The 14,100-nt window shown below is 43.6% G+C and overlaps 1 protein-coding gene across 2 annotated transcripts; it reads right to left on the reverse strand.

Annotated features, from left to right (window-relative positions):
- Positions 1-1,113: 1,113 nt before the first annotated feature.
- On the reverse strand, positions 1,114-13,289 carry LOC139557252 (NSFL1 cofactor p47-like). Of its 2 annotated transcripts, none has more exons than XM_071371796.1 (9): positions 13,120-13,289; positions 12,277-12,383; positions 12,012-12,089; positions 3,661-3,826; positions 3,429-3,524; positions 3,194-3,303; positions 2,839-2,976; positions 2,071-2,241; positions 1,114-1,975 (listed from the first exon to the last, which is right to left on the reverse strand). In XM_071371796.1, the coding sequence occupies exons 1-9, from the start codon at positions 13,219-13,221 to the stop codon at positions 1,813-1,815; spliced, it is 1,131 nt and encodes a 376-aa protein (XP_071227897.1). In that variant the 5' UTR covers positions 13,222-13,289; the 3' UTR covers positions 1,114-1,812. The 2 variants fall into 2 exon arrangements, with proteins under 2 accessions (XP_071227897.1, XP_071227896.1); XM_071371795.1 differs by having other exon boundaries at positions 3,194-3,306.
- Positions 13,290-14,100: the final 811 nt, after the last annotated feature.

Genomic DNA, 14,100 nt, shown 5'->3' on the forward strand with positions numbered 1-14,100 from the left:
TCGTCGCCTCTTTCTACAACATACAAAGGACTGGGGTCAGTCGAGGAGCTAGCCATCGTTCACACAATACCATAGCTAGCTAGTAACCACATGTTGAATTCAGAATGTTAATATCCCCAAAAAGTACAATTACATCCACTTATGAGTAACCTCTAAACATACATTATTCATGAACTAAACGGTGTATGGAATCAACATTTTCTGAAGACAGAAAAAGCGTGCCCACCTTTCATAGTGATTTGAGCACGCAGGGCAAAACGTAAGTACACACCCATATTCCCAGGATGCAGGCATATATAATAACAAATCAACATGCTATATTAATATATGAACCTGGTGAAACTCAAAGTATTTAAACTGTCACATTACCATATTTTCTATTTGATACAGCACCATTTAGGTTAGGCTATTTGATCGAAGAAACCTGCACGATGTAAAGTTTGTCTCATTAACGTTACATTGTCATACATTTGATCTCTGACCTGTCAGCTACAGAAAAGGCCACGCACTCTTTCTACCATATCCTATATCTGCTACATGATTCATGTTAGATTATTTTTTGGACGGAATGGTAGTGGAATGCTGCAAAACAGTGTTTTAATCGGCTATTTGATGACGTGAATATAATCCGATTAGTTATATCTATTGACTAGGATGGTCCTCCCCTGGTTTGTACAACCGCACACTAGTTTAAAAAAACTAATTGAAATGTCCTAAATTGGGAATTTAAAAAATAAACGTTTTAATGGGCCTACTCTATTAAAGCACTATAATATAGTGATAGACAAACAGCATTCCATATTCCAGCAGATTAGTTTGACCGACTAGGCTATGGTTCAAAACTAGGTCTCAAGCATACCCCAAGACCGTTAGCCCGCTGAGCAAAAGCTACTTTGGCTTGGGGAGCTAACGCAACTTACAGTTACCAATTTCGCAGTCACGGGTCAATGAACCATCTCCATTACATTAGCATATCATCAGACTGCCTTGCTGAAAAACAAAGCACAATTTCTTTTCAATAATGGATTTAATATCAATTTGAAATTATCATATGTAATCAAAGTAATCATATGTTCTGTAACTCTTCATAATAGAAAATAGCAAGACTAGGAATTCCATATACATCAAACAAATTTATTGAATTACCTTCCAGAGGTCCAAACAATCATTCCAACTGTCCTGTTTTTGTCCAAGCCGGCGTAGAGATCAGTGAGATCAACCTGCCACTAAAACCCATTGTCTACAAGTTATAAAGAGAGTTTCTGTTCAATCATTAGTTTGATAGTAAAGCAATCTAGCTATTACATGTTACGCATCTAAATCCCACTTCCTTAGTGTTGGGACTGTTGACGCTTTGTTGAGATTCTGAATATGATGGGCGCATAAGGCTACTGGCATACATTGGGTACATTTGCGGTTGGGTTGACCTGATGGCAACTTGTTGTGTGGAAAAAGCCAAACTAACAGGCAAGAGTTGAGCCAGAGGAGAGATAAGTGGAAGATAGAAAGTGATGAACAAAACAAATAACAGTATTATGAACATCTAAAGCAATCTCTGAAACTTAAGAAAGCTTTATTGTTACTGTGCGTGTTCACCTAATACTTTCTAAACAGCTTTTACCACCAAATCAACTGTTTCTTCTGCCTTTCTTTGAAGCCCTATCCGTTCCCCACATTTGCCCCTCAAACTGCTGAAGAGGGAAAACGTATCACTATAGAAAAAAAAGGAATTAGAAGTCCATAAGTCCATGGTGTCTCGTCCCTCAGGGGGACCAAAGAGCTGTGAACCAGCCAGGCCACCAGGGGGCTCCATCACTTTAGCCGCTGCACGATGACTGCGTTGAGCAGGTTGGCATCCCGCAGCGTCTGGCTCTCGTCAGTCAGCTCCTTGTTGGGGAAGGTTGTTATGAGCACAAACTCCGTTGCGGCCATTAAAGGTCGAGCTCCCACCACAAACTGACGCACGTCCGACACCCTGTGGACAAGAAGAGAAATGATGGATATAATATTTAAATGTTGTTTGTAATGGTAGGAGTAAGGCGATGTAGAGCTTAAAGGCTCCAAACTGACCTGTGAGTGTGGTTGAACTTCTGCACCAGTCTTCCCCCGTCGGCCAGTCTGATCTGGATGTTTGTCACAGGCTGGGAGGCGTCCAGGTTCACAGAGGCGATGGCCTGGGCCTCACTGGCTACCTGGTCCTGGTCCCCCATACGTGGAGCAGACACCAGTTCAGGGGTGGCACTGAGGCAGGAAAGAGAGACGTTTATTATGATTACTGTATTTGACAGTTACATATCTAGAAAACATCAAAAAAACGTAATCAAATACCATATCACATTGTGCCATAATTCCCTTTTCTACCCCCTTGTGGTAATAAGGTGTAACAGCCACCCTATTCAATCAATCACATTTATTTATAAAGCCCTTCTTACATCAGCTGATGTCACAGCCTAAAACCCCAAACAGCAAGCAATGCAGGTGTAGAAGCATTTAATCTGAGAATCTTTGGTCTGTACCCAAATCTAAAAACCAGTGATGAAAAGCAGGTTATTTCTTACATGGCAGGTGGACAGACAGGCGAGTTGATACAATTTACATTACCCTTCTAGAACAGTATTTCCCAACTTTGGTCCTCCAGTACCCCCAACAGCACACATTTTTGTTGTAGCCCTGGACAAAAACACCTGATTCAACTTGCCAAGGGCTTGATGATTAATTGACAAGTGGAATCAGGTGTGCTTGTCAGGGGCCACAAGTTATATGTTGGGGGTACTGGAGGACCTGAGTTAGGAAACACTGTTCTAGGTGATGCATTCTTTCAGAATAGATTGAGCTCACCTGCCCAGTTTCTGTCCTTCCCCGCCAAATGCCTTGAAGGTAACCTTGGGTTTGGAGAAGTCCTCATCCCGATGGTCCTCCATATCCAAGTTGACCTGACCCCCCCGGGAGCGCTGTCTCAGCTCCAAAGGAATTTCCCTGAAAGGAGGAATGACTTCTATTATGACAATGCTTCAGCAATGAGGAAACAGACTTCAGAGAGAAACATGTGTCCCCCAGCTGTCCAGTGCTGAGCAGAATGGGTATGCCATAAATTCATTTCTAACTTAGTAAATGGATTTAGGAACATGATGTGACATGAGCAGCCACGCATATAAACAGTAGGACAAGCAGACAGTATGGACAGTGTACTCACCCCCTACGGATGGACTCCAGGAAAATGGCATTGCCAGGATCACTGTAGTTTCTGAGTTCACCGTCGCCCAGGCTGAAACCTGTCTTCCACAGCTTCAGGACTACATGCACCTTCAGCACGTAGTAAAGAAAATAGGCTACATCAAGTATACTAAAGTAAATGTACTCTTCTGAGGTCAAATTTATACTAGCAATACAAAATATCTATTAAAATAAATTCACTGTCAAACACTAACATCCTGCTGGCTGTTAGCAGCTCTTCTCTCTCCAGCCACATAAACAGGCTCCTCCTCAGGCGCTGCACCAAGCCGGTAGCCACCGCCAATGAACGGCTAGAGGGAAGGTTAGAGGAGAAAAAGAAGAAGCAAAACATTATACACCATTACCTCGATGATTTAAGGTCAATTCCAAAACACAGGGATAATAACACATAGGTGCAGGACACAATTACTGAGAAGCTTTTCTTACCCTGGCTCGACTAGGCTCTCCTGGGCCTCTCCCAGCCTTCTCCACAGGTACGGCCCCATGCTCCTTAGCCCCCTTGAAGAGGTCCTCCACCACCTCATTAGAGCTCTTCTTCTTGGGGGGGCCCACAATCTGCTGCCCACTGCGTTCAGAACCCCCAGCAAAGAACCTAGGGGGAAGCAAAGGAAGAATGTGGATACAACACAATCAGAATTTTGGATCTTGTCCAAGAGGCAACCTCTGGTTACAACATCAGTGCTGTGATTCAAATAAATCAAATCTTATGTCACATGCTTCAAAAGCAACAGATGTAGACTAACAGTGAAAAGCTTACTTATGGGCCCTTCCCAACAAATCAGAGAGAAAAAAAAAAATATATATATATATATATATATATAATAATAAGACGAGGAGTGAATGAGTAACAATAACTTGGCTATATACACGGGGTACCTGTACCAAGTTAAAGTGCAGGGATACGAGGTAATTGAGGTACATATTGGTAGGGATAAAGTGACAAGGCAACAGTATAAACAAGCAGTAGCAGCAGCGTATGTGACGAGTCAAAAGAGTTAGTGCAAAAAGGGTCAATGCAGATAGTTAACCAATAATACTACTAATAATTAGTTAACCCAGACTAACTAGCAGTCTTAGTTAGCAGTCTTATGGCTTGGGGGTAGAAGCTGCTCAGGATTCTGTTGGTTCCAGACTTGGTGCATCGGTACCGCTTACCATGCAGTAGCAGAGAGAACAGTCTATGACTTGGGTGTCTGGAGTCTGACAGTTTTTATAGCCTTCCTCTGACGCTGCCTGGCATAGAGGTCCTGGACGTACTGGGCCAGACGCACTAGACTCTGTAGCGCCTTGCGGTCGGATGCCGAGCAGTTGCCATTCCAAGCGGTGATGCAGCCAGTCAAGAAGCTCTCAAATGGTGCAGCTGTATAACTTTGAGGATCTGAGGGCATATGCCTAATCTTTTCAGCCTCCTGAGGGGAAAGCGGCATTGTCAGGCCTTCTTCACAACTGTGTGTGGACCATGATAATTCCTTAGTGATGTGAACACCAAAGAACTTTATGCTCTCGACACACTCCACTACAGCCCCGCCGATGGGGGCGTGCTCGGCCCTCCTTTTTCTGTAGTCCACTATCAGCCTCTTTGTCTTGCTGACTTTGAGGGAGAAGTTGTTGTCCTGGCACCACACTGCCAGGTCACCGACCTCCTCTCTAGGCTGTCTCATCGTTGTCGGTGATCAGACCAACCACTGTCATATCGTCAGAAAACTTTGATGGTGTTGGGAGTTGTGCACGGCCATGCAGTGGCAGGTGAACAGGGAGTACAGGAGGGGACTAAGCACACACCCCTGAGGGGCCAGTGTTGCGGATGTGTAGTTAACTACCCTCACCAGCTGGGGGCGGCCCATCAGGAAGTCCAGGATCCAGTTGCAGGGAGGTGTTCAGTCCCAGGGTCCTGAGCTTAGTAATAAGGTGTTGAATGCTGAGCTAGTCAATGCACATCATTCTCACATACAGTGCATTGGGAAACTATTCAGACCCATTGACTTTTTCCACATTGTTAAATTACAGCCTTATTCTAAAATGGATTACATAGTTTTTCCCCCACATTTACACACAATACCCAAAAAAGGACAACACAAAAGGGTTACACATTTTTGCTAATTTATTAAGAATAACACAGTTAAATACCACATTTACATAAGTATTCAGACCCTTTACTCAGTACTTTGTTGAAGCACCTTTGGCAGCAATTACAGCAAAGTTTTTTAGGGTATGACTCTGCAAGCTTAGTACACCTGTATTTGGGGAGTTCCTCCCATTATTTTCTGTAGATCCTCTAAAGCTGTGTCAGGTTGGATGGGGAGCTTTCCTGCACAGCTATTTTTCAGGTCTCTACAGAGATATTAGATCAGGTTCAAGTCCAGGCTCTGGCTGGGCCACTCAAGGACATTCAGAGACTTGTCCCGAAGCCACTCCTGCGTTGTCTTGGCTGTGTGCTTAGGGTCGTTGTCCCAGTCTGAGGTCCTGAGCTCTCTGGAGCAGGTTTTCATCAAGGATCTCTCAGTACTTTGCGCCGTTCATCTCTCCCTCAATCCTGACTAGTCTCCCAGTCCCTGAAAAACATCCCCACAGCATGATGCTGCCACCACCATGCTTCACCGTAGGGATGGTGCCAGGTTTCCTCCAAACGTGATGCTTAGCATTCAGGCTAAAGAGTTCAACATTGGTTTCATCAGAACATCTTGTTTCTCATGGCCTGAGAGTCCTTTAGGTGCCTTTTGGCAAACTCTAAGCAGGCTGTCATGTGCCTTTTACTGAGGAGTGGCTTCCGTCTGGCCACTCTACCAAGGCCTGATTGGTGGAGTCCTGCAGAGATGTTCTCCACAGAGGAACTCTGGAGCTCTGTCAGAGTGACGACCAGGTCCTTGGTCACCTCCCTGACCAAGGCCCTTCTCCCCCGATTGCTCAGTTTGGCCGGGTGACCAGCTATAGGAAGAGTCCTGTTGGTTCCAAACTTCTTCCATTCAAGAATGATGGAGACCACTGTGTCCTTGGGGATCTTCAATGCAAATGTTTTGGTACCCTTCCTCAGATCTGTGCCTCGACACAATCCTGTCTCGGAGCTCTAGGGACAATTCCTTCGACCTCATGGCTCGGTTTTTGCTCTGACATGCACTGTCAACTGTTGGACCTTATATAGACAGGTGTGTGCCTTTCCAAATCATGTCCAATCAAATGAATTTACCACAGGTGGACTCCAATCAAGTTGTCGAAACTATTCAGACCATCCATGAGATGTTATGTAAATAAGGTGTTTTTTTTATTTTTAAAAGATTTGCTAAAATATTGAAAAACCTGTTTTTGCTTTGTCATTATGGGATAGTGTGTAGATTGAGGAAAAATATTTATTTCATCCAGTTTAGAATAAGGCTGTAACGTAAACAAATGTGTAAAAGGTCAAGGGGTCTGAATACTTTCAGAATGCACTGTAGGTGTTCCTCTTGTCCAGGTGTGAGAGGGAAGTGTGGAGTGCATGTGCACTAGAGAATGCATCATCTGTGGATCTGTTGGGGCGGTATGCGAATTGGAGTGGGTCCAGGGTGTCTGGGATGTCGTTGTTGATGTGAGCCATGACCAGCCTTTTAAAGCATTTCATGGCTACAGATGTGAGTGCTACGTGCCGAGAGTCATTTAGACAGGTTACCTTGGCGAACTTTGGCACAGGGACTATGGTGGTCTGCTTGAAACATGTAGGTATTACATACTGGGTCAGGGAGAGGTTCATAATGTCAGTTTAGACACTTGCAGGTCAGCGCATGGTCCGAATACACATCCTGGTAATCCGTCTGCCCCCGCGGCCTTGTGAATGTTAAACTGTTTAAAAGGTCTTACTTGCATCAGCTATAGAGAGCGAGATCAGTCATCCGGAACAGCGGGTGCTTTCATGAATGGTTCAGTGTTGCTTTCCTCGAAGTGAGCATAGAAGAAACTTAGCTCGTCTGGTATGCGAGTGGTTGATGCTTGATGCGAGTGGTTTTCAATTGAATGCCGATTGACTATGTATTTGGTTAGGGCCCAGATTGCAGTTCCTATGGCTTCCACTAGATGTCAAGTCTTTAGACATGGTTTCAGGCTTGTTTTCTGAAAAACTACGAAGAAAAAGACCTTTGGTCAGGGGACTGGGGAAGCATGCAGTACTGGTTTGCGCGCCCTTTGTTCTTTTTCCATTCTATTGAATACACTATTGTCCGGTTGAAATATTATCGATTATTTTGATAATTGACACCCTGAGGATTAGTTATAAACATTGTTTGACATGTTTCGACAAACTTTACCGGTACTATTAGGATGTACTCGTCTACATGTTTTGACCGCCTTTGAGCCAGTGGATTACTGAACAAAACGTGCCAACAAAACAGAGTTTTTGGGATATAAAGAAGGACTTTATCGAACAAAACAGCCATTTATTGTGTTCCTGGGACCCTTGTGATTTTTATTTTATTTATTTCACCTTTATTTAACCAGGTAGGCAAGTTGAGAACAAGTTCTCATTTACAATTGCGACCTGGCCAAGATAAAGCAAAGCAGTTCGACACATACAACAACACAAAGTTACACATGGAGTAAAACAAACATACAGTCAATAATACAGTAAAAAAAATAAGTATATACAATGTGAGCAAATGAGGTGAGATAAGGGAGGTAAAGGCAAAAAAGGCCATGGTGGCGAAGTAAATACAATATAGCAAGTAAAACACTGGAATGGTAGATTTGCAGTGGAAGAATGTGAAAAATAAAGATAGAAATAATGGGGTGCAAAGGAGCAAAATAAATAAATACAGTAGGGGGAGAGGTAGTTATTTGGGCTAAATTATAGATGGGCTATGTACAGGTGCAGTAATATGTGAGCTGCTCTGACAGCTGGTGCTTAAAGCTAGTGAGGGAGATAAGTGTTTCCAGTTTGAGATTTTTGTAGTTCATTCCAGTCATTGGCAGCAGAGAACTGAAAGGAGAGGCGGCCAGAGGAAGAATTGGTTTTGGGGGTGACCAGAGATATACCTGCTAGAGCGCATGCTACAGGTGGGTGCTGCTATGGTGACCAGCGAGGTAAGGGGGGACTTTACCTAGCAGGGTCTTGTAGATGACCTGGAGCCAGTGGGTTTGGCGACGAGTATGAAGCGAGGGCCAGCCAACGAGAGTGTACAGGTCGCAGTGGTGGGTAGTATATGGGGCTTTGGTGACAAAACGGATGGCACTGTGATAGACTGCATCCAATTTATTGAATAGGGTATTGGAGGCTATTTTGTAAATGACATTGCTGAAGTCGAGGATCGGTAGGATGGTCAGTTTTACAAGGGTATGTTTGGCAGCATGAGTGAAGGATGCTTTGTTGTGAAATAGGAAGCCAATTCTAGATTTTACTTTGGATTGGAGATGTTTGATGTGAGTCGAAGGAGAGTTTAACGTCTAACCAGACACCTAGGTATTTGTAGTTGTCCACATATTCTATTCTAAGAACCGTCCAGAGCAGTGATGTTGGACGGGCGGGCAGGTGCAGGCAGCGATCGGTTGAAGAGCATGCATTTAGTTTTATTTGTATTTAAGAGCAACTGGAGGCCACGGAAGTAGAGTTGTATGGCATTGAAGCTCGTCTGGAGGGTTGTTAACACGGTGTCCAAAGAAGGGCCAGAAGTATACAGAATGGTGTAGTCTGCGTAGAGGTGGATCAGAGACTCACCAGCAGCAAGAGCAACATCATTGATGTATACAGAGAAGAGTCGGTCCAATAATTGAACCCTGTGGCACCCCCATAGAGACTGCCAGAGGCCTGGACAACAGGCCCTCCGATTTGACACACTGAACTTTATCAGAGAAGTAGTTGGTGAACCAGGCGAGGCAATCATTTGAGAAACCAAGGCTATCGAGTCTGCCGATGAGGATGTGGTGATTGAGAGAGTCGAAAGCCTTGGCCAGGTCAATGAATACGGCTGCACAGTATTTTTTCTTATCGATGGTGGTTAGGATATCGTTTAGGACCTTGAGCGTGGCTGAGGTGCACCCATGACCAGCTCTGAAACCAGATTGCATAGCGGAGAAGGTATGGTGGGATTCGAAATGGTCGGTAATCTGTTTGTTGACTTGGCTTTCGAAGACCTTAGAAAGGCAGGGTAGGATAGATATAGGTCTGTAGCAGTTTGGGTCAAGAGTGTCCCCCCCTTTGAGGAGGGGGATGACTGCAGCTGCTTTCCAATCTTTGGGAATTTCAGACGACACGAAAGAGAGGTTGAACAGGCTAGTAATAGGTGTTGCAACAATTTCGGCAGATAATTTTAGAAAGAAAGGGTCCAGATTGTCTAACCTGGCTGATTTGTAGGGGTCCAGATTTTGCAGCTCTTTCAGAACATCAGCTGACTGGATTTGGGAGAAGGAGAAATGGGGAAGGTTTGGGCGAGTTGCTGTGGGGGGTGCAGTGCTGTTGACCGGGGTAGGGGTAGCCAGGTGGAAAGCATGGCCAGCCGTAGAAAAATGCTTATCGAAATTCTCAATTATAGTGGATTTATCGGTGGTGACAGTGTTTCCTGTCCTCAGTGCAGTGGGCAGCTGGGAGGAGGTGTTCTTATTCTCCATGGACTTTAGTGTCCCAGAACTTTTTTGAGTTTGTGTTGCAGGAAGCAAATTTCTGCTTGAAAAAGCTAGCCTTGGCTTTTCTAACTGCCTGTGTATATTGGTTTCTAGCTTCCCTGAAAAGTTGCATATCACGGGGGCTGTTCGATGCTAATGCAGAACACCATAGGATGTTTTTGTGTTGGTTAAGGGCAGCCAGGTCTGGAGAGAACCAAGGGCTATATCTGTTCCTGGTTCTAAATTTCTTGAATGGGGCATGCTTATTTAAGATGGTGAGGAAGGTATTTTTTTTTTTTAATAACCAGGCATCCTCTATCCTTCCAGGATACCCCGGGCCAGGTCGATTAGAAAGGCCTGCTCGCTGAAGTGTTTCAGGGAGCGTTTGACAGTGATGAGTGGAGGTCGTTTGACCGCTGACCCATTACGGATGCAGGCAATGAGGCAGTGATCGCTGAGATCTTGGTTGAAAACAGCAGAGGTGTATTTAGAGGGCAAGTTGGTTAGGATGATATCTATGAGGGTGCCCGTGTTTACGGCTTTGGGGTGGTACCTGGTAGGTTCATTGATCATTTGTGTGAGATTGAGGTCATCAAGCTTAGATTGTAGGATGGCTGGGGTGTTAAGCATGTTCCAGTTTAGGTCGCCTAGCAGCACGAGCTCTGAAGATAGATGGGGGGCAGTCAGTTCACATATGGTGTCCAGAGCACAGCTGGGGGCAGAGGGTGGTCTATAGCAGGCGTCAACAGTGAGAGACTTGTTTTTAGAGAGGTGGATTTTTAAAAGTAGAAGTTCAAATTGCTTGAGTACAGACCTGGATAGCAGGACAGAACTCTGCAGGCTATCTTTGCAGTAGATTGCAACACCGCCCCCTTTGGCCGTTCTATCTTGTCTGAAAATGTTGTAATTAGGAATGGAGATTTCAGAATTTTTGGTGGTCTTCCTAAGCCAGGATTCAGACACGGCTAGAATATCCGGGTTGGCAGTGTGTGCTAAAGCAGTGAATAAAACAAACTTAGGGAGGAGGCTTCTAATGTTAACATGCATGAAACCAAGGCTATTTACGGTTACAGAAGTCATCAATAGAGAGCGCCTGGGGAATAGGAGTGCCTGGATGAATAGGAGTGGAGCTAAGCACTGCAGGGCCTGGATTCACCTCTACATCACCAGAGGAACTGAGGAGGAGTAGGATAAGGGTACGGCTAAAAGCTATGAGAATTGGTCGTCTAGAACGTCCGGAACAGAGAGTAAAAGGAGGTTTCTGGGGGCGATAAAATAGCTTCAAGGTATAATGTACAGACAAAGGTATAGTAGGATGTGAATACATTGGAGGTAAACCTAGGTATTGAGTGATGATGAGAGAGATATTGTCTCTAGAAACATAATTGAAACTAGGTGATGTCATCGCATGTGTGGGTGGTGGAACTAAAAGGTTGGATAAGGTATAATGAGCAGGGCTAGAGGCTCTACAGTGAAATAAGCCAATAAACACTAACCAGAACAGCAATGGACAAGGCATATTGACATTAAGGAGAGGCATGCTTAGTCGAGTGATCATAAGGGTCCAGTGAGTCGTGAGGTTGGTCTGGTTAATGAAGGCGGTGACTGATGTGTCCTGAAACAGTCCTATGGCTTAGCATCCACTTCATCGGATCATCTCCGTATTGAGCGCGTCACTGGTACTTCCTGTTTGAGTTTTTGCTTGTAAGCCGAAATCAGGATGATAAGAGTTATGGTCAGATTTGCCAAAGGGAGGGTGAGGAGACCTTTGTATGCGTTTGTGTGTGGAGTAAAGATGATCTAGAGTTTTTCACCTCTAGCTGCACAGTTAACATTCTGGTAAAAATGAGGTAAGACGGATTTGTTTCCCTGCATTAAAATCACTAGCCACTAGAAGCGGGGCCTCTGGATGTGCACTCTCTCATTTGCTTATGGCCCTATACAGCTCATTGAGTGGGGTCTTAGTGCCAGCATCGGTTTGTGATGGTAAATATACAGCTACTGTTGACAAGTAACACAGGGACCCACTCCCACCCAGCAGAATCTGTTGATGCGGCAGAAAGCAATACCAGCCTAGAGAGAACTGAATAGAGAAACCAAAATAGTTTTGGTACATTCTGGAGGCACCCTACACTCTGTCCAAAATACACAGCCTAGGCCTACATGCAATGTGAAATGCATACACCTTAAAGTCATAGAAGTAAAGACAGACTTACCTTTCCCCTTCCTCCTCGTCACTGTCATCTTCTTCCTCGTGCATCATATCCCTGAAGGAGGTCACTCTATTTTCACTCCTTTACCCAACAAAAAAAACAATGAATGACAATAGGGTCAAACAATCATGTAACATGAAATGTTTCATAGAATAATCATTAAAAAAGGATGACAAAGGCAACACTGAAAGGACATGGGCATCCTGTTTTAATGGTACATAGAATGACAGTGTAACAATAGATTTACATAGGTCAGTTAGCTATGTACCTGCCAGGCCCTGTGGAACGAGGCACAGAGGATCCACCACTCTCTGGCTGAGGTAGTGTCACTATGTCATCCTCAGCACCATCTTCAAAGAAACTGGCCAGGGCAAGCTAAGGAAAGAGACCAAGATGCCATGTCATTCAAACGTCAAGATCTCAATATCTAGTCATAGTCTAAAGCTGATTACTAGCTATCTAACGTTGGCTAGTTAGAGCTTAATTGTGAACTTGCCTAATTAAGAAGTAGCTACCTACTATTAGTTAGCTGAGAAGGATGTTCTTATACATACTATACTTGCTAGCAATTAACGTTAGGATGGGAAACATCTGATACATTAGCCATCATCTCAGTGACTAGTTGGAAAATGTTGTTAGGTAGTTATGAAGTTGGCTTACTGCTGGACCATAATATCTGCCAATCGAATAGTTAGCTAACGCGTTAGTTACAATAGTTAGCTAAATTAGCCACCTAGCTAATCTGCTAGCTAGCTTGTTAGCCAGATAACGTTAGTTAGCTAGAACGCAGTGAGCCATTCATAAATGAAACGGATTTGTTAGCAAGTTAACATTAAACTCGCTACTAGACAGTGGTAGTAAAACATTGGTATCTGTGTGAAACTGATTGGTAGATATAACTAGATACCAGGGAATATGAATGCAATGGTCACTCGATCTATTGTTGTGAGAAAGAGTGACTTGCACAAATCGCCAGCAGAAACTAGTACGGTAGCTAGCCAGCATGTAAGTGTTAGCTAGCTAACTAGATACTGTCATTCGTATGTTGTTGTGAGTTAACTTCAAATATCACATGTCGTACAACTGGTAGGTCGATGTGATCAGCATGTACCTGCAAATCCCAACCGGCAGACTCCAAGAAAAAACGGGCCCTCTCTTCATCAACATCAGTAACAGCAACGAACTCCCTCACCGACGATTCTTGGTCCGCCATTTTGATATGCCCATTCAATGACTGTTCCGACTCCAGTTGAGGAAACACCTACCAACTTGGTTCCTATCTCAGCAAAATGCAGTAGGCTACAGGAGGGTAAGGCAAACAGGCCTGCAAGTGAACAATGTTTATGACGTGTTGTATTTTCCTGACAAAGTTAATACATTTTATTTGGAGGAATAATATTTCACATAGATTTGACATTTATATATAAAATGGTATTATCTCTAGGCTATTACCATAGTTACTGCTTCCAGGCCTCACTCACAAAGATGAGGTGAATAGAGGCTAGTATTACCATAACAAATATACCTGTGTTTTCTGCCGTAACAAAGGGGAAATCTGGGATTTGAATAATCAGCAAAGCAGTCACTGCCGCTTGTTTTTCTAAACAGCTGAGGGATTGGACTGGAGCAGTGTAACCACTCTCAAATTCATAGACAGACCATGAATGGGATCAACATTTTAGTTTTAACCACGTTTTTTAAATCTATATTGGTGTTTGTTTACAATCAAAACAAGCTTACATATTGGGTTCTGATGGGTATATCAGTTCTACTATTAAATACTTTTTGGGCATTTATAAGTTATATTCTTCAAGAATTCCCCTGGGCTATCTGATAAGATTTCTATTTTAATTGTTTCTTCGAAAATGAATGGGGATAAACGCTGAAAATAAGGTCTGAGTTTAACACAGGCTTAGGAGATCTTATATGTTTTGTTTTATAAGATAATATCAGTCAGTTAGCATGACCTTTATGAATTATGAAGCCTTTTATGTGCTTTGTGTTTCTTTTTACATTTACATTTACATTTAAGTCATTTAGCAGACGCTCTTATCCAGAGCGACTTACAAATTGGTGCATTCACCTTATGATA

Source organism: Salvelinus alpinus, chromosome 28, assembly GCF_045679555.1.
Source record: "Salvelinus alpinus chromosome 28, SLU_Salpinus.1, whole genome shotgun sequence".
Taxonomy (NCBI): domain Eukaryota; kingdom Metazoa; phylum Chordata; class Actinopteri; order Salmoniformes; family Salmonidae; genus Salvelinus; species Salvelinus alpinus.